Below are 22,131 nucleotides of genomic sequence, written 5' to 3'. Positions count from 1 at the left end.
TACAGAACCGTTTGCTACTTATATTGATGTACAGCAGTCAGTTTCATAACAAACTAAAAAATTCAAAAACTTTTAAAGTGTATCTATTAGTGTCTTAGCACCCAAAAATGAGTTTAATTTTAGAGCCTCCTTAAAGGCCTGCAAGAAGAGCAATTAATAAAAACTTGCAATGGTGGCCAATTCAGTCTGCAGGCATGGGGGCCAATTTCTTGTGTGATGTTTTTATAAACTAATGCAAAAAATCAGGGAAACTTTAATGTACTGACAAATATTTGTGCTGGTTTTGCTGACTTTAGGTGAGTTATTCTGGCAAACATTCTGGATCAGAGCTAAGAGTGCTATCACTGAATTGCTGTCCAATAATTTTCATCACTGGTAAGAATTCCTTGGCAGCTTGGTGGTGTCGAACAGTCAGGGTAAGAAAAGATAGGCTCTGAATCTAACTTATCATTCAAAGCCATGGACTAATATAAAGCAATTGATTTTTAAGAAATAGAATTAGTAGTCACATGGAAAAATATGGGTTGATAAGGAAGAGCCAGCATGGATTTCTAAAGGGGAAATCGTGTTTAACTAACTTGCTAAATAGGTAACAGAAAAAGTTGATGAGGGTAATGCTGTTGATATGGTGTACATGGACTTTCAAAAGGCATTTGATACAGTGCCACACAACAGACTTGTGAGAAAATTATTGCTCATGGAATAAAAAGGACAGTAGTAACATGGATACAAAATTAGCTGAAAAATAGGAAGCAGAGAGTAATGGTCAATGGATATTTTTCAGGGCTGGAGGAAGGTTTGTAGTGGAGTTCCCCAGGTGTTGATATTGGGACCCTTGCTTTTTCTGATATATATTAATGATGTAGATCTTTGTGTGCAGGGGACAATTTCAAGGTTTGCGGGTGATACGAAGCTTGGAAGTGTCGTGAACTGTGAGGAGGATGGTGTGGAACTTCAAGAGGACATAGGCAAGTTAGTGGAGTGGACAGATAGGAGGCAGATGAAGTTCAATGCAGAGAAGTGTGAGGTGATGCATTTTGGTAGGAAGAACACGGACAGACAATATAAAATAAGGGGTGAAATCTTGAAGGTGTGCAGGAGCAGAAAGATTTGGGTGTACATGTGCATGGATCATTGAAGGTGGCAGATCAGGTGGAGAGAGCCGTTAATAAAACATATAGTATCCTGGGCTTTATTAATAGGGGCACAGAGTACAAGAGCTGGGAGGTTGTGCTGAATTTATATAAGACACTCGTTAGACCTCAGCTGGAGTATTGTGTACAGTTCAGGGAGCTACATGATAGGAAGGATGTGAACACATTGGAGAGAGTGCAGAAGAAGTTTACAAGAATGGTTCCAGGGATAAGAAACTTCAGCTATGAGGATGGATCGGAGAAGTTTGGACTTGTTCTCCTTGGAGAGTAGTAGGCTAAGAGGAGATTTCATAGAGATCTTCAAAACCATGAGGGGGCTGGACAGAGTAGAGAGGGAGAAGCTGTTCTTGCTCATAAAATGATCAAGAACGAAAGGACACAGATTTAAAGTGATTTGCAAAAGAAGCAAATGTGACATGAGAAAAAATGTTTTCACACAAGTGATTCAGGTCTAGAATGCACTGCCTGGAAGTGTGATGGAGGCAGGTTCAATCGAGGCATTCAAGAGGGCATTAGATGATTATTTGAATAGAAACAATGTGCAAGGGTGCTGGGAAGAGACAGGGCAAAGGCATTAGATCATCATGCTCATTTGGAGAGCCGGTGCTGACATAACGGGCCAAATGGCCTCCTTCAGTGCTATTAATATTCTGTGATTCTGTGATAATTTTAACAAAGCAAACCATAAAATGCGCAAAATAGGAATGAAGCTTTGGGAAGAACCTTTGATTGTTATTCTTCTACATCTGTGGATGTCTTTGCTCACTTCTCCAAGCTTCGGTGAAAACATTTATGGCAATGAATAAATTCATTCCAGCCTCAATGACAAAAATGTAGTTGGGAATTTCACACCATTTTCATGGTTAACTAATTCATTTCTTCCCCAATTTAATGTATTGTCAGTTGTTTGGAAAAAGGGACTCCTTTTTCTCCTCTTACCAGTTCATGTTTTTTTTTACTAATACTCATGTGCTGAGATGTTCAAGAAAATTAAAAGTAAATAGCAGCTGCTTTTCGTGACACTGGTTCCAGTTTGTTGGATTCCAACATATGTATACTTAGTTATTTACTGAATTTTTTTGAATGTCACAAGGGATCAGTTTAATCAAAACCATTATCCCTACGTAAATATGAATAGACAGGCCTTGTGACTATCACTATGGCTACATCTCTGCGGGACTTAATCTCCTTTCAGTAAAGTGCATCCAAATTGTTTTTTTTTTCCTTTTAGGTCAGAAACAACAGTAAAGTATAAATACACCTTATAGAGAAGATTTTAATTTAACTCTATAAATTATCAACAACATGCTTTCTGTCACTTCATAGATAAACTTAGTTTAGCTACTAAAATATTTGAAATCGTTTATAACACCATTATATAAGGTTATGCATCAACTAATGTATGAATGGTATCCATTAAAAATTGTCAAGGACAACTGTGCTCCATCAATCAGGATGGTTTCTTCAAGCCCAAAGATCTGGCTTTAAGCTGTGTGATATCACCACATCTGAGACATACAGAATAATTCACACTAATATAGGTTTGGTTATGATCAGACTGTTCTTTGCTTAATCATAACATAAATCAAAGGTGACTTTATCTCAAAGCAATATCAGGACATTCAACCATATGATGCTAATTCATAACCAGCTTGTTAAAATGTAATCATTATTAAAAACCTATGACAGATAAGTATATTTAGAAATAGTGTAATTGTCAACAACTCTCCATCTTAAACAGGACAATTTAAAGGGAAGTAGAATAAGGGAGCAAAAGTTGAAACATGTTAAATTGTTTATACCCACAGGGAGTTGAGATCTTCTTGGAGATAATGCTTCCATTGTATTAGAAAAATTCTTCTATTTAACTAAAATTACTTAATAATAGTAAACACGACCACACACTCCATTTTTCATCTGAAAAGGGAAATATGGGGCAGAATTTTACCCTTGGCGGGGGTGCTCAGCAGGGACGGGCGGGGGTGGTTGAGAAGACATCTGCTGTCTGTGATCTGCAGCGTACCGCGATTTTACACGGGCAGGTCAATTATGGCCCGCTCCGTGTGAGACACGGCCTTTGAATGAGCACAAAGGGGCGGGCAGGGGTATGGGCATGGTGGCTGATTCAAATGCAGCCTTGGCAGCCCCTGGAAGACTGTCACCAAAGGATGCGGAAGTCCTGTGCATGGATACCATGGCGGGTAGACACGGCAGGCAGTGGGGCAGATCAGCGGGGCGGTTGGCCCCACGTTTCTCAGATGAGCACCTCGCTGCCCTCCTGGAGGAAGTGGCAGCACAGAGAGGAACATTTGTCCCCAGGGATAGGAGAAGGAGGCCCCCCCCAACCTCACCAAAAAGGCCTGGGTGGAGGTGGCATCCAGGGTCAGCAGCTATGACGTGGTGAGATACACATAGGTGCAGTGTCGGAAGTGTTTTAACCTGCGATCGGGAAGCGTGAGTACCGTATTGTCATGGGTCACTTTGCAGAATAAGTAAGAGCTGCCCATCTCCCCCCCACTCCCCCACCGTGGACCTCAGAGGTGTTACAGGGTGAGTGGCAAATGTCAGTGAGACAGGATCTGGCTGCTTGGGCTGAGCGCCTTGTGGCTCCAGAGTCATGAATGTGCTGAGCCCTGTGAGGTGTCCCTCAGGTGGGATTGGCCAAGCTGCAATGGCGTTGCATGTAGAGAGTGGACTAATCAACGTTCCCCTATCCTTCCAGGAGAAAACATCCCATAACAATGCAAAGAGGTCATGAACTGGCGGGGGACCCCCACACCTCCTCATCCTTAGTAGATATGAGCAGGAGGCCCTGGAGCTGGAGAGGCACAACCTCGGTCAAGCAGCCACGGTGAGGTTGGGGTGCCAGAGGGAGATAAGAGTGCAGTGCATTGAGGTGAGAATGTGGCTTTTGCAACAATTCCAGTGTAGTCTGTATATTGATATGTGCCTTGAACCTGGGATGCCCACTGATAATGGAAAGACGAGGGCACCATGATGCAGATCTCTGTCTCATCATGGTACAAGGCATGCACACTGACAGCCTAATGACTTAAACTAATGACATGTCCTTCTTCTCCCTTTTAGGTTCACCAGCAGCCCTTTGTTGTGAGGAGCCTGAAGGCCCACCCCTGACCCCCGAGGACCAGCATGCTAAGCACGCACTAGCATCACTTCCTTTCTGTCAAGCATGCACTAGCATAGATACCAGCACTTCAGTGTGCATAAGCTCAGCCTCTATTATCTTGGTGAGGGCACTTCGCACTCGCTTGAGGTGCAGGCGGAGGTAGAGAGTGCCCAGGGCGCCAGCAGTTGGAGGGCTGCTGATGCTCAGTCGATGGCTGATGATGGGCCTCTGGAGTTGTCCAGGAGGCAGCAGATGCTGGATGTCCAGCAGGGTGTGTGGGAAGATTTTGCGGAGATACATAAGGGAATGTGTGACTTGGTGTCTGTTGTGGAGGGGCCCCTGCGGAGTATAAGCACTGCGTTGACCCTCATGGCCGAACGCAATGCCTCCTCCATGGAGAGAGTGGCGATTCTTATGGAGAGATTCCTCCAGGGACAGAATCAGGGGCTACTGGGGATGCGCTCGGACTTGCAAGCCCTCACACCGGCAATGACCTCAGCTGGCCAGTGTCAGTGTGGGAGATGGATTGGGCACCCAGTATCCCAGCAAGGCGCCCATCCATCAATGGTGAGCAGGGAGGTCCAAAGCAACCTGACGTTGGTGTACGAGCTGCCTATCATTTCTGCGATCTCCTCTCAGGCTGCTCTGGATAACAGCAGCAGCTCCTCTACCCCTCTGCCAGTGACTGTAGCATCTGGTGAGGCTGCGGTGACTGGGAAGATGCCAGTCATGGCACTGGCCGCTCTCTCCCAGGCGGGGCCAGCAAAGGCTCCACGGGCCAGAGGATGCCGACCAAGGTCATCAAGGCCAACAAGACAGCAGAATGAGCAGGCTGTCTCCAATGCTGTTGCTAGCGAGGGGGGAGCACCTAGACATAGCACTCGCAAGTGAAAACTTAAAGCACCTTAAACACATCACAGGTGATATTTATTTCCCCCATTTTTCAGTTTTTTTTTTAATGGTGTGATATAAAACACCAGCGAATGTTCATTTCTGCAATGTTTGTCACTCAGAAGTAAATGAGACTTTTTTTTTGCAACTGGCCTCTGGATGCTTCATTTGCTCTGTAGGTGCAGGATAAGCCATGATGCTATGATGGACATGTGACTCCTTAAACTTTATTGCACTGGCACATAGTCTATGTTGTTGACCAAGGAACTGGTCCTGTCAGGGATCGAATATGAAGCCTGCAGTCCTGGCATGTGCTGGTGGTTCTTATTTGGTGGGCTAGCCAAAGGATCATTGGATCAAAGCTTCCTGGGTATCCCTGCCTCCCTAGGGGTTACCCAGGTCTGTGTCTATACCCTCAGCATTGTCCTCACCATGCTCATCCTCGAACTCATTGCCTGTTGCCTGTGCAACTGCGTCAAGGTGATCTTCTTCCACTGCTCATTCGATGGCTGATGATGGGCCTCTGGAGTTGTCTATGAGGCAGCAGATGCTGCATGTCCAGCAGGGTGTGTGGGAAGATTTGGCAGAGATACATGAGGGAATGAGTGACTTGGTGTCTGTTCCCCCCTTTCCATTGCCAGATTGTGGAGAGTGCAGTATGCAAACACTATCAGTGACACACAGTCTGGGGGGTATTGCAGTGCGCCCCCTGAATGGTCCAGGCATCGGAAGCCCATCTTGAGAAGAATGATGGTTCTCTCTACCATGTGGGGCCACGGCTGCTGTTGTACTGCTGCTCAGCCTCTGTTCTTGGTTGGTGGAGAGGCGTCATGAGCCACATTTTGAGCGGATAGCCCTTGTCACCCAGAAGCCATTCATCCAGTCGGGGTGGAGCACTGAAGAGCCTCGGCACCTGGGAGTGTCTCAGGATGTAAGCGTCATGGGAGCTGCCAGGGTACCTTGCACAGACTTGCAGAATCAGTATTCTGTGATCACACACTATCTGCACGTTCATGGAGTGGAATCCCTTCCTTGATGACTAAGGCTCCTGGCTCACCCGCTGGCGCCTTGATGGGCGCATGTGTGCAGTCGATAGCACCCTACATACGGGGGAAGCCAGCATTCACTGCGAAGCCTCTGGCTTGTTCTGCCTGGCTGGCCTTGTCCGTATGGTAATGAACACAAGTCCATGCACGCCTGAACAGAGCTTCTGTCGCTAGTTTGAGCAACTGTGGACAGCTGATTGGGGGACTTCACACAGCTCCCTCACTGAGCCCTGGAAAGAGCCGGAGGCATAGATGTTTAAGACCACTGTGACCTTCAGAGCCACTGGCATGGGGTGTCCACCTACATACTCAGAGCTGATCTCAGGGCCAATCCTCTGACAGATGGAGGTCACTGTCTCCCTTGAGAGATGGAGACTCCTTCAGCATTGCACCTCAGGCATATTGATGCAGCTGCATCGCCGCCTGTAAACCCTGGCAGCAGGATAGTGGCTTCTTCTGCAGCTCCTTCTTCCTTGGCCTTCCTGTTGGCCCTGCACCCCTTGTGCCTGCATCTCTTATCCCATAGGTCGCTCCCCTGGAAGCTGAATAAGGACACCTGGCCCCCTCCCCCTTCTGGCCCTCCCTTCCTCCTCAGAGGAGGTGCCTCCAATGGACACCACAATCCCCATTCACAGGGTCAGGGAAGCTGTTTGATACCTGGAAGGCCCCACACATTGTGAATTCTCTGGGGACCTGAAAGATAACACTGAGTCCTGAACTGAAGCCTCTAAATGCTCTGAATGCAGAGCTGAAGCAAAACAAAGCTGTCCTGTTCACGGAAGCAATCATCAGCAAGTGATATCCAAGACTACTCACTATTCGCTTTGTCATGCCCACTGAGCCCTCTTATCCCACCCGTGGATGAGGTTTTGCAAATTGTGGCCTGCCCACCTTGCCTGTGCGACAGCCTCAAAATTGCACGGGCTATGTAAACTCGGAGTCAATTGGTCTCTCAAAGGCTTAACTGGCCACTTAATTAATCGCGGGTGCGCCTCCATCTTCATCGCTTGCTCACCTAGCAAAATATCGCGGGAGTGAGCGTTGATGTCGGGACGCTCGTCCGATGTCAACGAGCTTTATTTCACGCAACGGTGTGTCGGGCACGCGCCCGCATGCCAAGGGTAAAATTCTGCCCATGCTTCCTCAATGTAATCTTATGAGATTAATCTAATCAACATTACATACACAAAGGTTAGTTCTAATCCCCCAGAACAGGTGGGTTCAGGCTGGCTGAGAAGTTAAAATTTTACAAAATTTTAAAGTTGCCCTGTCAACTTTTAGTTTTAATGGAGGCTGATGGTAGGGTTGTTTGGAGGGTGGCCAGGCAACCAATCCATTCTCAGGAGGTGGATCAGTCAGCAAGAGATTTTACGGAGGTTACGTGCCTCCATTATAACAAGCTTTTTTAAAAAACAGAATTTCAACCAGATCTCCAGGTAAAAGAAAGTGAGAAGGCTAGCACCTTTTTGCAGCAATACCCCTCAGAGGGTAGTGAGTCTTTGGAACTCTCTTCCACAAAAGGCCATGGAAGCAGAACCTTTGACCATTTTTAAGGCAGAGCCAGATGATTCTTGAATAATGAGGGGGTGAAAAGTAGGCAGGAATGTGCGGCTGGGGTTACAATCAGGTCAGCAATGATCTTATTGAATGGTGGAGCAGGCTCGAGGGGCTGAGCGGCCTACTCCTGCTATTAATTTGTACGTTCTTATGTAACTATTGGCAGGGTATCCAGGAAACCTGTACTTCCAATTTCTCAACTGGGGCTGAATTTTACACTCCCCTGTGGTGAGTATGAAGGTGGAGGGGCTCATAAGATCCAGCACATTGCCTTCCTGCTGCCTACCCGCTTGCCCACAACCTATGGGACATTTTTTGAGATGCATTAGAGACGTCGGGTGGCCTGTCCACCTTTGGGCCAGTTAGGGGTTTCATCCCACCTCTGCCACTATTTTACCTATGGCAGGCACCCACACCATGTGAGAAGCCTGGCAGCTTTAGGTTTGCAGGTTAGAGTCAGGCAAGGGGTGGGAACCTCCTTTCTGGGTTCTCCATGTCCTTTGGAGGTACATCCCATCTTCCCACACTTTCCTCTTTATCTTCCCCTGCCGCTTTCTCAAAACCAGCCCCCTACCCCCTCACCTTCCTCGCTGGTCCTGCCAGCCTGACCCTGGAAAAATCCCCACAACTTACCAGGCGTATGGCTCCAGTGACAATCTGCATTGAGGACCACCTATAGTCCCAGCACTGGCCACTGTTCCCATGTGGTGCTGCTGGAAGTACAGAGCTTCTGGCCAGTCAATTAGCCAACAACTCTCTGAAGCCAGACTTCCTGTCCTTTAAGGAAGAAAATTCCACGTCCAGACTATCAACGGTCAACTGATCTTTAAATGACAGTAGGGCAGCTGTTCTTTTCCTGTAGGCATCCCACTGACATTTTAGGCTTGTGCGGGGGAGGGGGCAGTGGGTGGGGGCAGTGGGGTTAGAGTCTACCAAGCCCTGTAAGATCCAACCCCAGGACTCCCTCCCCCTGCTGACACCAAAAGTGTCTCCCCATTAATATTGAGACAATAGGCTCTTCATCATCTATGATTTTACAAGAGCAAATGTTCCCAAAGCAATTCTAACATAGAAAAACAGACCAAGGCATTTCACACAAATCTATTCATACAAAGATGTGGCTTAGCCACAGAAGATGATGTTAGGAGGAATAATTAATAGCTTGGTCAAAGAGTTAGGTTATAAGGAGGTCTTAAAGAATCAGAGAGAGTGAGATGGAGAGATTGAGAGGGCATTCAAGAGCTTGGGACCTAAATGGCTGAAAATATGTCCACCAATGATGGGAAAGGGATTAGGGTTGCACAAGGGCCCAGAACTGGAGGAACACAGTTAGCCAAGGGTTTCAGGGCTGGAGGAGGTTACAGAGATCTGATGAGAACAGGATATGGATTTTAAACATCCGCTTTCAGGGGATGGAGGGATGATATTGATAAATGACCACATGGGTGGTGAGCAGATTTTGATTTTGTGCTGAAACCTGAAGATGATGGCTTTAGTCTCCCAATGCCTAACTGGGCAAAACTGCCACTCATTCATGAATGGATATCAGACAGGAAGATTGACAAGGCAAAGGCAGTGATAGGGCCAAGAGAACTGGTGTAGATGAAGAGCAGTTTGTCATCAGTGTATGTGTGGAACCTGATCCCAGGCTTTCAAACGGGATTGCCAAGACCAGTATGTAAATGAAATAGGAAAGGATCAAGGATAGATATTAGGGGGATCTCAGATGCAAAAGTTCAGGGAGAGGAGGATGAGCCAATACAGGAGATACTCTGGCTATAATTGGACAGATATAAGTGGAGCCAAGCGAGGAGTGTCCCATCCACACAGCAGAAAAATTGATAAGTATTGGAAAAGAATAGTTCAGTGAAGTCAAGAACGGTGAGAAAGGGAATGTGCCATGGTTATAATCACAGGGAATATCATTTGTCACTTTGATTAGGGCTATATCAGTTAAGTGACAGGGGCAGACATCTAACTGAAGAGGTATAAACATGAAGTTGTGGAAAAGATTGGCACAGATTTAGGTGGAAACATATTCAAGGATTTTCAAGAGGAATGAGAGGTGGGAGTTGATGGGCAGTAGTTTAAGGATTAAAAGGAAGGGATTATGATGCTGAATTTGAAACTGATCAGGATAATGATGAGGGGAAATCATTTACAACGTAGACTAACATGAAGGGTCAGCAGTTCATGAACTTGACAGCAAGATATGGGTCTCATGGATAAAAAGTGCCCAGAAAGAGGGTGCAAGGAGATAGGAATAAAGCTGGAGAAATATGTGAGTTCAAGGTTAGAAGGAACCCATAGGGAAAGTTTGACTTGGTGGGAAAGGTGAAGTGGGAATGTCGCAGAGGCAGCTTAAAGTGAGATCACAATCTAAGTGACAAAGCAATCTACTTATTGGAGATGAAGGTGGAGGGGGTGGGATGTGGTATTGAAGGAGACAGTTGGTTATATACTGAGGCTACTTAGCCAAAGAACAAGTTAAAGATTATTCCTCAATGCAGGCTTTTTTTAATGAATATAATATCTTACAAAAGACACTAGGGGCTAAATTCAATAATACTTAAAAAGACATAGGGATCACAATCACCATGTGCCCAAAGTGATGTCGGCAGCACAAAAACTTGGTGCTGTCTGTTAATTATAATGATTGTGTCATGTAACTCAGTGCTAAATGCACTGCAGAGTGGCTGCACACCTCAGCAGGATGCTCAAGTTCATGTGAGACCAGTCAAAGCTAGCCTGCACTATACCTAAAGCCAAACTTCACCTCTTTAAAACAATGTACCTTCTGGCTGCTGTAGGGGCTGAAACTGCTTTAAGAAGAGTAGAAGGTCTGCAGGAAACAACTGAACTAGTGCAACAGACTAGAGACCATGCCCAAAGCCCCTTGAATGCCATGCTGGAGGCCTTGATGCAGGAGGAGAAAGGTTCTATTCCCTAAGGGAGCTAGAAGGCCCTCACACAAGTACTGTGAAAGCAGTAGGAGCAGCTAGTTGTTGTGGTCAATGACAGTAGTCTAATCCTGAGGACCTGGGTACACTGCCAGAAGATGTTTGAAGACCTCAGGCTAGTGATCAAGACCAGTGAATATATTGCCACATATCATATACCAACTTCCCCAGTAGTCCCACACACTGCTCCATTCACCACAATCCTTCACACGCCAACCAACATTCTATATTAACCATGACTCAAACCTTACACTCATATGCTTCACCTTACCTTCATACTCTTAGCATTGCTGCAAGCTGCACACTCACATCTCACAGATTGCACATACTGCAAACTATTCAATTATGATAAGGGGAGGCAATGGCATAGTGGTATTGTCCCTGGGCCAGTCATTCAGAGACCCAGGGTAATGTTCTGAGGAACAAAAACAGAAACAGAAGTACCTGGAAAAACTCAGCAAGTCTGGCAGCATCGGCGGAGAAGAGCACAGCTGACGTTTCGAGTCCTCATGACCCTTCAACAGAACTAAGTAAAAATAGGAAAGGGGTGAAATATAAGCTGATTTAAGGTTGGGGGGGGGGGGGGGGTGGCGGGGGGGGGGGGGGGGCTGTTGTTAGGACAAGCAGCCAGTAGCTGGGTTCAAATCCTGCCATGGTAGATGGTGGAATTTGAATTCAATAAAATCTGGAATTAAAAGTCTAATGATGACCATGAAATCATTGTTGATTTTTGTAAAAACCCACTTGGTTCACTAATGTCCTTTAGGGGAGGAAATCTGCCTTCCTTAACTGGGTCTGACCTACATGTGACTCCAGACTCACAGCAATGTGGTTGACTCTTAACAGATCTCTGAACAAGGGCAATTAGGGATGGCCAGCGACACCCACATCCCATGAATGAATTAAAAAAAAACACATTAAAATATACTCACTGATACAGATTCCTCTCTTTGGCAGGACAAAATGGCCCATATTAGAAGGCAGCAACAGCTGACTGGCAGGGACAGGCAGAGCCACATGTGCTCATCCCACAGTGCTGAAAATAATTGGAGCAGCTGTCTGAGACTAGTGTGAATGGCAATGCTACAACCTGTCAAAAATGACAGTGTGTTCCTGTTGTAGGGTGTTGGATATTGTTTGATAAGTCTCAATGAAGTCTTTGCAGTCTTAAGTAGATTAATTGCATGTATTTATTAACTACGAGAACCAAGTACATATATACCCTAAAGAGGTCAAACCAGGAGCTGTCTTCATGCTTGCTAATGCACATGGCTCTGTCCAACACTAGTGGGACAGTGCAGGTCATGCTCTCTTACATCGCTGTCTGTGTGGTACTACACTTAGTCCCACATTAACCCTATATGTGCCAGACCCTTACACTACAGTTCCTAAACAAGACGCCTTCTCAAATCCCATTTCATCTTCATCCTGCAATCTATTACAATGCACAAGCTGCAAATGGGTTGCTTTGTCTTCCTTTCCCTTAGCCAAACATTTCTTTATGCGTTGATGCTTTCAGAAACCCAAGAACTGCTGTCTGGCCAGGCAGTGGTGTGAGATAAAAACAAAAAACTGCGGATGCTGGAAATCCAAAACAAAAACAGAATTACCTGGACAAACTCAGCAGGTCTGGCAGCATCGGCGGAGAAGAAAAGAGTTGATGTTTCGATTCCTCATGACCCTTCAACAGAACAGCTAAAGGTCTAGAAGGAGTACAGACTGAGGATGGAGAAACACCATCACATAACCTAACAGCAACAGCTACCTGCTCAGTCACTGACACTGTACAAACTTTACAGAATAGCAAAGAAGCAGGATCTGCATTTTTTAAAAATTCATTTATGGGATATGGACGTTGTTGGCTAGGCCAGCACTTACTGCCCACTCTTAATTGCCCTTGAGAAGGGGGCGGTGAGCTGCCTTCTTGAACTACTGCAGTCCATATGGTGTAGGTACACTCACAGTGCTGTTAGGTTGGGAGTTCCAGGATTTTAACCCAGCGACAGTGAAGGAAGGGCGATATATTTCCAAGTCAGGATGGTGAGCGACTCGAAGGGGAACATCCAGGTGGTGGTGTTCCCATGTGTCTGCTGCCCTTCTTCTAGATGGCAGCGGTCGTGGGTTTGGAAGGTGCTGTCCAAGGAGCCTTGGTGATTTCCTGCATTTGGTGATCATTGGGCATGAATGGGCTAGAACCAGGCTCTGGGAAAGGATTGTGTGTGTGCCATCTCCCCAGAGGGTAAGGTCACAAATGGGTTTGCTGCAGAGGACTCAGATGAGATGGTGTATAGAAAAAAGCTGATAGGCATGCACACAAAAATACTTGATGCATTGGCAGGCCTATCAGAAAGTGTTTTGTCACTGTCATGGAGTGTGGAGAAATCCAGCTCTAATTTGGTACAGGAACACATCCTTTCCAGCAGGTGGCCCACCCCATGAGAAGGCTTGTGGATCCAAGCATCATGCAGCGTCTGACGGCTGATATATGTCTCAGGTTTCATTGCAGCACAAGCAGAAACCATTCAATATCTGAGTGTTGAAGGTCAGACTGGGGTCAGGAAATCATGTAGGCTCAGGCTGCTGCCATCACTGTCGTGGATACCAGTGCTTAAAGGGACTTGCAGGTTCACACAGAAGTCAAACAAAGGAGCGGCAGTGACCCAATTCAGCCCAAACTGGCTGTCCTTTTTGCGCATGCCTATCATCCTTTTTCAGGATGACAGCATTCGTGCTCCCACCACTGCCACTATGCCAGTGCCCCTGCCATTGCCCAGCTAGTCCAGATTGTAGCCACCCATACCAAGGCACTGCAGTCCAAAGTTGAGCCTTCTAGGCCCAGAGCTGCTCAAGGTCATCTCTAAGGCTATCTGCATTCTTGCCCACTAAACATCAGCAACCTTCCAGCAGCTATGCAGCAGCCAATTTGGGTAGCACTGTGCAGAAGCAATAGACCAGGCAAAGGAACATGCAAGATATATGCTAAGGGAATGGGAAAGCCTGCTATCCCCACACAACCAAGTGCATGTTCTTCCTACTTCAGAGAGAAGATAATGAAGTTGCCCCTCCTGGCAGAAAGAGCCTCTGTCACCTCCCAGATACAGTGATGGATGGTGAATTATGACATGTTTGTTATGTCACCTGTTGTAGTCTGGAGGAGTAACCTCACAGAAATATCAGGCCCGCGTCACCTTAATAACCCCTATCAACACCATTCCTCCCCTGCCATGAGTTTTTGGCCTGATTCCAAGAGGTGGCATAGTTGTATGACCACCTACTTGGTGAAATTGCAACCCCCAAGCACACTGCTCCTGACTTACGTGCTGGCAAGAGAGGTGCTGTCTGATCATTCTAGGTGGGTAAAGCTTCCTGGTCGGCAGTCTTTTGCCCCTCAACTCCACCCTCAGTGAGCAGCTTCTCTTATTTGCTGCCTCTATTCCATCTCATTCTGATGCTGCAACTGAAGGGGGACTGCAGTCAAAGACCCCGTGATAGGGAGCAAGTGGTGTGATCCGGGCCCTTGCAATATGCCTAAATATTTACCAACGTTTAAAATTCCCTTCACTCAGTGCTTTAGCGAACTCAACAACAGCCAATAGAAAGTAATAAGCAACAAATATGCAAGTTGAATGATGATCCCCATAAATATCACTGGTGGGTAGTGGCAGGGGAGGGATCCCTCGTGCTGCTCAATGCATGTTGAGCTGTCTGGGTTTTGTTTGAGAGAGAGCATTAACTGGAATGGCAGGGTTGAAAATGGCTGGTCAATTGTAAGTAAATCTGCCTAGTCTTTATATTTCCAGTGTACACACATATGGCCAGATTAATGCCCTTCACAATTTGGTGGTCGATGAGCGCCATATTGGAAATGGATGGGAGCGTCATGGGTGCTACTCTTCTATTACCTGCCACCTGTAGCCCCAAAGTTACTGGAACTATTCAGCCAAATTTTGTGGCCAACCAATTAGTGTAATATAATGGCACACTTCATTATAACAAGATAGAAATGTAAACTTTTTTAAAATAGCAGATTGGTAATAAATACTAGGTACACATTCATGCTGATTTGCTTTCTTTGCACCAGAACACAACCCCCTAAGTGGCGCAAGGTTTTCTGATGAGCGACTTTATTTCCATTTATAGAACTCCTGACTAAGTGCAACATTGCTTGTCGAATTGGTTATATATCAGAATTCAGCTACACTAAACTACTACCCTGAACACTATTTAATTTTCACAGCGAAGTTCTGTGAAGCTGCTGGTTTTACATTATTCACTCTCTTGTGTACGATATTCTTGTTCCATAACAGCTGACCTACAGTGCATGACACTGTAACACAATCCTCAAGAGTTTTAACAACCGTGTAAATATTTTACGCTATTAGAATTTCTCTTTTTTGTTTATATTCCTGGAGCACACACCCAGTCAGCTATCGTCCACAGCAAATTGATGTTGGAATAGAAGGTTTGCTCCAAAACAGTATCATGTTTCCAGTGTTCCATTGATATGAATGACTGAAGGGAACAATTTGCTCATTACCAAACAAAAATAAACTTTAATTATGAAGCATAATAATTGAGAAAGTGTGCAGTAAATAAATAGAATATTGCCAGTTAAAATGTGTTACATGCAAAATAGCTGACTGAAAGGAAGTTTTAAGTTGGGTTCAAGCCCAAATTAAAATCGTACAGGAGGCCCAACAGTGTTAATGAACCCAAATCTACCTAGTTAAAGAAGGACTCCACTCATTTTGGGTGGACAGCTTAGCCATTTCTTCAGAAGCCTGAACAAGAATCATGGTTGGTCGAATCTGGGCACTTCTATGGCAAGTAAGTAACTCAGTTATTTTAACTGCCCAACCTGCCCAATGGGTCAGGTTAAAGTCACCCTTAAAGGCTTTGATTTTCCCAAACTCTCTCCTTTGTTTGAACTTGGGAATCTAAAACAGAATCCTTGAACATTTCAGTTTGTGCTAGCTATTTATGTATACAGCTGCACTGTGAAAAGTAAACCAAGAGCAGAAGAAATAATATTGCAGCTCCCACCCTGGTGTTGCTACAAGTTAGGAGAGTGAATTTCTGTGTGGGGGTGGAGGTGAGTGAAGTGGAAGGGTTCTCCTGATCACCTGCCAAGTAAACTGTGTTTATATTTTTTCTTTGTGGTTCTATGGTTTTTAAGCAAAAGTTACAGTAAACAATAGGGAGAATCTCCAGAAATTCATCCCTTCAGTATAAACGAATTGCCCACATCTTGTTCTTCACAGGGAGTGAAAGAAATAAATTCAAGCACCTATGAAAATATCATACAATAGTAATGAAAACCAATGAGTTACAGTTTTTAGATGAAAAAGTGTCATAAATATGAGCCCTGAAAATATTGGTAAGAATCTTGTAATAAACCTCAATTTGATTTATTTAGTCCTCACAAATCAGGAACCCAATAGTAATATCGTACGCTCTGTGAGACAGCACACATGCGTTGTAAACCAACATTTTCCCCAACTTACTGCAAGCAATAATATAGGTGATTACTTGCTGTATGTAAACAAAAATCACAGCATGTCAGTTCAACACTCATTACAAGAGAACTAGGTAGAAAAAAAACTGGAGAGTTGTGGCTCAAGTGGATAAATTCTGATTGTGTGAGAAAGATGCAGTTTTGACCCTACTGAGTGAAAAAAACATTTTTAAATAGTAGCATAAACAGCAGAAAATAATGAAAAAAATCATTTTTTCAACTTATACTGTTTAAACCATTAAATAGGATTTAATCTAACAAATTTTAAGATGAGCTTTTTTTGTATTTCTGATAGTTTCACGTGGGCTAGAGAGGGATATTTTTGAGACATATTGTCTGGGGCCAGATGTGTCGGTATCAGGAGCAGCAGTGCACTGAATTTACACTACTGGTGTGCATCAGGACCCTGAGGAAGTCCTGACATGCACACAGGCACTGCAATCACCCACAAAGTTTAAACTTCTAATGGGAGATTTGTGCTGCCCAGGACCCTCTGTGAATGTCTCTTACACTGATCTCACTGTCAGAGACTTGGACTAGATATGCGCTACTTATTCAGATATATTTACTAGAACTATTACACTGTTTAATCTCTGGTGTAACTCAGTGATTAACCCAGCCCACCATCCCTGACTTTACACCCCAACACCATCCCCCCAATCCAATAACCCACTCCCCTGACCCGACTACCCACCCTCCTGATCCAACTACCCATCCTCCCGCTTTGACTACCCACTTCCATCCCACCACCCATTCACTCAGACACCCACTCACTCACTAACCCCACTGAAAGACTTGAGTTCTTCAAAGATTTATCTGAATACAGCAGCTGATGTCATTAAAAATGTGGCGTGCCCTCCATGCTGCTCCTCTTCACTAGTCTTCACCATCGATGCCTGTGCTTCATTATTTCAGCCAGGACCTGAAGTCCCGTCTGGAAGGATGCAAAAAGATAAGCAGGCAATGATCTCCAAAGTCAGCAGCAATGTACGCAGCAGCGCCACTGATCAAAAGAGCTAGTCCATTGTTTTGGCTATGCCAATTGTAACCAGGGTCAGTAAGGTAGGCTTGGACCGTAAAATGTGACTACCAGGTCTGGTGCTGATCAGTGACAGGCCAATTACAAGAAATACAACTCAGCCATCGAATCATTGAAGGATACAACATAGAAGGCGGCCATTTGATGCCAGCTCTTTGGAAGTGCTATCTAATTAATACCACTCCCTTGCTCTTTCCTTATAGCCTTGCAAATTTGTTGCCCTCAGGAATTTATCTAACTCCCTTTGAAAGTTGCTCTGGAATCTGCTTCTGTCACCTTTCAGGCAATGCATTCCAGATCACAACAATTCACTATGGAAAAAAAATCCTTCATGTTGTCTCTAGTTCTTTTGCCAATTAATCTTAAACCTGTTTCCTTTGGTTATTGACCCCTATACCACGTGAACCAATGTCCACTTTGTTGCTTATTAAAACAATTCATAATTTTGAACACCTCTATCAAATCTTCTCTTCATCTTCTCTGCTCCAAGGAGAACAGCCAAAGCTTCTGTAATCACTCCACATACTAGAGTCCTTCATCTGTCGTGCCATTCCAGTAAATCTCTGCACTCTGTGATGTTGGCATTCTTCCTCACAGGCTGTATTTTCACCACCAAGGCAGGTAGCTTGAGTTGAGAAATTTCCCCATTACACCCATTTGGAGTACCATCTGGCCTGCTAACACCAGAAGCGGATTATACATGGCCACAGAGGTGGGTTTGTGTCAGGTGGGCTGGTTAGAAGACCCATTTGGGTTCTCTGGGACTTTGTCCCAATTGATAAGCTGTGAGACCCGCTAACCTTCACCCCATGCACCCCCATGGCCCTACGTACCCGCATCATCCTAGTGCCCTCTCCATGCCAATGAATATCCCCAACCCACTCCCATGCCTCATACTGCCTTGTCTGCTCTATGCTAACTCATGTCCCCCAGATGCTCCATGCCACTGTATACCCCCATACCACCTGCATATGCACTCACTCAATATCCATGATGAGCAGACCTCAGGAACCATGTAGAGATGGAAAAGAAAAGATTAATTCCTAGCAGTCTAATTGAGCTCTGACTCATACACGTTTCATACTGAGGAACCTCCCATTCATGAAACCCATTCAAAATTTTTAACACCCTCAAGTGTTCAAAAAATAAACTGTTCTATCCAGTAACCACATCAAAGGCAGCAAATCCTTTAATAAGGACCCGCATGGGCCCCAGCTATGCCTGTCTCTTTATGGGGTGTGTGGAACATTCCTTGTTCCAGTCCTATTCCGGCCCCCTTCCACAACTCTTTCTCCGGTACATCGATGATTACTTCGGTGCTGCTTCATGCTCTCGTCAGGACTTGGAAAAATTTATTAATTTTGTTTCCAATCTCCACCCCACCATCATTTTCACGTGGTCCATCTCTGACACTTCCCTTCCCTTCCTTGACCTCTCTGTCTCAATCTCTGGTGATAGACTGTCCACCAATATCCATTACAAGCCTACCGACTCTCACAGCTACCTCGACTACAGCTCCTCACACCTCGCTTCCTGTAAGAACTCCATCCCATTCTCTCAGTTCCTTCGCCTCCGTCGCATCTGTTCTGATGATGCTACCTTCAAAAACAGTTCCTTCTTCCTTAACTGAGGTTTTCCACCCACGGTTGTTGACAGGGCCCTCAACCGTGTCCGGCCCATCTCCCGTGCACCCACCCTCATGCATTCTCCTCCCTCCTAGAAACATGATAGGGTCCCCCTTGTCCTCACTTATCACCCCACCAGCCTCTGTATTCAAAGGATCATCCTCCGCCATTTCCGCCAACTCCAGCATGATGCCACTACCAAACACATCTTCCCTTCACCGCCCCCCCCCGGCGGCATTCCGTAGGGATCGTTCCTTCCGGGACACCCTGGTCCACTCCTCCATCACCCCCTACTCCTCAACCCCCACCTATGGCACCTCCCCATGCCCACGCAAAAGATGCAACACCTGCCCCTTCACTTCCTCTCTCCTCACCGTCCAAGGGCCCAAACACTCCTTTCAAGTGAAGCAGCATTTCACTTGCATTTCCCCCAACTTAGTCCACTGCATTCATTGTTCCCAATGCGGTCTCCTCTACATTGGAGAGACCAAACGTAAACTGGGCGACCGCTTTGCAGAACATCTGCGGTCTGTCCGCAAGAATGACCCAAACCTCCCTGTGGCTTGCCATTTTAACACTCCACCCTGCTCTCTTGCCCACATGTCTGTTCTTGGCTTGCTGCATTGTTTCAGTGGAGCCCAACACAAACTGGAGGAACAGCACCTCAACTTCTGACTAGTCACCTTACAGCCTTCCAGACTGAATATTGAATTCAACAACTTTAGATCTTGACCTCCCTCCTCCATCCCCATCCCCTTTCTGTTTCTTCCCCCTTCCTTTTGTTTTTTCCAATAATTTATATAGATTTTTCTTTTCCCACTTATTTCCATTATTTTTAAATCTTTTATGCCCCCCACCCCCACTTGAGCTATACCTTGAGTGCCCTACCATCCATTCTTAATTAGCGCATTCGTTTAGATAATATCACCAACTTCAACACCTCTGTGTTCTTTTGTTCTTTTGTCTGTGACATCTTTTGATTATCTGCTCCTATCACTGCTTGCTTGTCCCTACAACCTCACCACCCCCTCCACTTCTCTCCCCCCATCCAACACCCCACACCCCCCCCCACCTTAAACCAGCTTATATTTCACCTCTCTCCTTGGATTCACCCAGTTCTGCTGAAGGGTCATGAGGACTTGAAACGTCAACTCTATTCTTCTCTGCCGATGCTGCCAGACCTGCTGCATTTTTCCAGGTAATTGTTTTTTTTTGGATTTCCAGCATCCGCAGTTTTTTTGTTTTAATCCTTTAATAAACTCTTTAAACTGTCAATCAAAATTGAACTCATCTTAGGGGATGGGGAAGGGGAGCTAAGTGCTTTGTAGTTTTGGAAATTTAGCAAAGCATTCATAATGACCTTGGTTGTAATAACAGCCTTTGGGAAATGTTAGTAATGACTCTATTAAAACTGCTTGGAACAGATAGTAATATTTTTCTACACCAAATGAGCTGTCAATCAAAGCAGTCCAGCAGTGGATTTCTTTTCAACTCTGACAACTTCAGCCTGTATTTTTATTTTAATTTTTAAAGGACTGGGGGATTTAAAACAAACTTCACATCATCACACTTGTAAGTCTTTCACATGAATTTGTGACTTCCACACAACAGGTTAAGGCCCTGGGAATAGCAAAAATGGGGTCTGTTTGAACTCAGCATGAATTTCAAATGGCTCTGCTGAGTTTGGGGTTCCCACCTGTGTGATTCAAGCCCTGCCCCGTTCCCCTGCCAGCAAAAATAGAATGTCTGAAATGGGGGCAGGACTCCTGCATCCAGCTCCCACCTGCCATTTCTAAAGGTTGCTGGAGTTGGCTCAACTCTGCGAACATCTACCCCTAAGTGTGGTGTTCCAAACTGAACACAATACTCCAACTGAGGCCAACCAGTGTTTTAAGAAGGTTTCACATAACTTCCTTGCTTTTGTTCTCTATCCCCCTATTAATAAAGCCAATGATGCCATGTGCTTTTTGACCAGCCTCATCATCTTATCCTGTCACTTTTGAAGATTTGCATAGGTATACTGCCAGGACACCCTGTTCCTGCAACCTCATTCATATTATACCATAATGCTCATATTGCCCCTCCTCATTCCTTGTACCAAAGTGTATCATTTCACACTTCTCGGCATTAAATTTTACCTGTCAAGTTTCTTCCCATTTCACCAGGCTGTCATCCTGAATTCTGTAATTTCTTGTATAATTGTTTAATTTCTTGTATAAATATGTGCAGAATAGCTACTGAACAGTCACAGAAGTCAGCTGATGAACTTTTAACAAAAGGATTAAACATTTATTTAACAAGAGAAAATGAACTATATTGCAATACTCCTTCACCCACAATGATACCTTTACAGGTATATAGAGATTTGTAAGGATAACACAAGTTACAAATGCTATCTTATACTTTAATGTTCACAGTAAGTACACAGTCCCTCCTCACTGTTTACTACCTTTCTGTATTTCATAGCATCTGCAAACTTTAAAATTATGTCCTGAATAGTCAAGTCCAAGTCATTCATATACATGAAAAAGAGCAGTGGTCCAAATTCCAACCACTGGGGAACCCGACTGTATACTTCCTTTGAGTCTGAAGAACAAGCATTCACCATCCGTTATCCAATTTTGTGCCCTTGCTGCCACTATCCCTTACACCTGTTATGATCCCAGTGATGTTACTACTGGCCAGCTAATCCCAGGGTGGAACCCAGCTTGATAGATCCTAACTTTTAATTTCTTGTATAAATATGTGCAGAATAGCTACTGAACAGTCACAGAAGTCAGCTGATGAACTTTTAACAAAAGGATTAAACATTTATTTAACAAGAGAAAATGAACTATATTGCAATACTCCTTCATCCACAATGATACCTTTACAGGTATACAGAGATTTGTAAGGATAACACAAGTTACAAAAGCTATCTTATACTCTAATGTTCACAGTAAGTACACAGTCCATGTAAACCAATAGGCGACATGTGGTCAGGCATGCCAAGCTCTGAAACCAAGTGACAGATGCCATCCCAGCCAGATGCTATGGATCTCACCTCAGCTCCCACCAGACGCTTGTCACAATGTGAGCCAACCAGTCTCACTGAACTCTGTCTTTCACATGAGGGTTTCCAATCTCCACTCTCCAAGAATTTGCTTTGGAATTGTCTCCCAAACTAACATTTTCTCTCAGATGCCTTCCACCAGGGCTCACCTCCAGGGTTTCGAAT

General features: G+C 45.0%; 1 protein-coding gene across 1 annotated transcript in view; it reads right to left on the bottom strand.

Annotated features, from left to right (window-relative positions):
- Window positions 1-21,522, bottom strand: part of LOC121284675 (inactive dipeptidyl peptidase 10-like) — an 864,551-nt gene extending 843,029 nt beyond the window's left edge. The window contains exon 1 of the mRNA XM_041200234.1: window positions 21,364-21,522. Coding sequence (XP_041056168.1) covers window positions 21,364-21,522 — 159 coding nt within the window. The remainder of the gene's footprint in view (window positions 1-21,363) is intronic.
- Between the last annotated feature and the right edge of the window lie 609 nt (window positions 21,523-22,131).

Source organism: Carcharodon carcharias, chromosome 12, assembly GCF_017639515.1.
Source record: "Carcharodon carcharias isolate sCarCar2 chromosome 12, sCarCar2.pri, whole genome shotgun sequence".
Taxonomy (NCBI): Eukaryota; Metazoa; Chordata; class Chondrichthyes; order Lamniformes; family Lamnidae; genus Carcharodon; species Carcharodon carcharias.
This window is presented reverse-complemented; position numbering and strand designations above follow the sequence as displayed.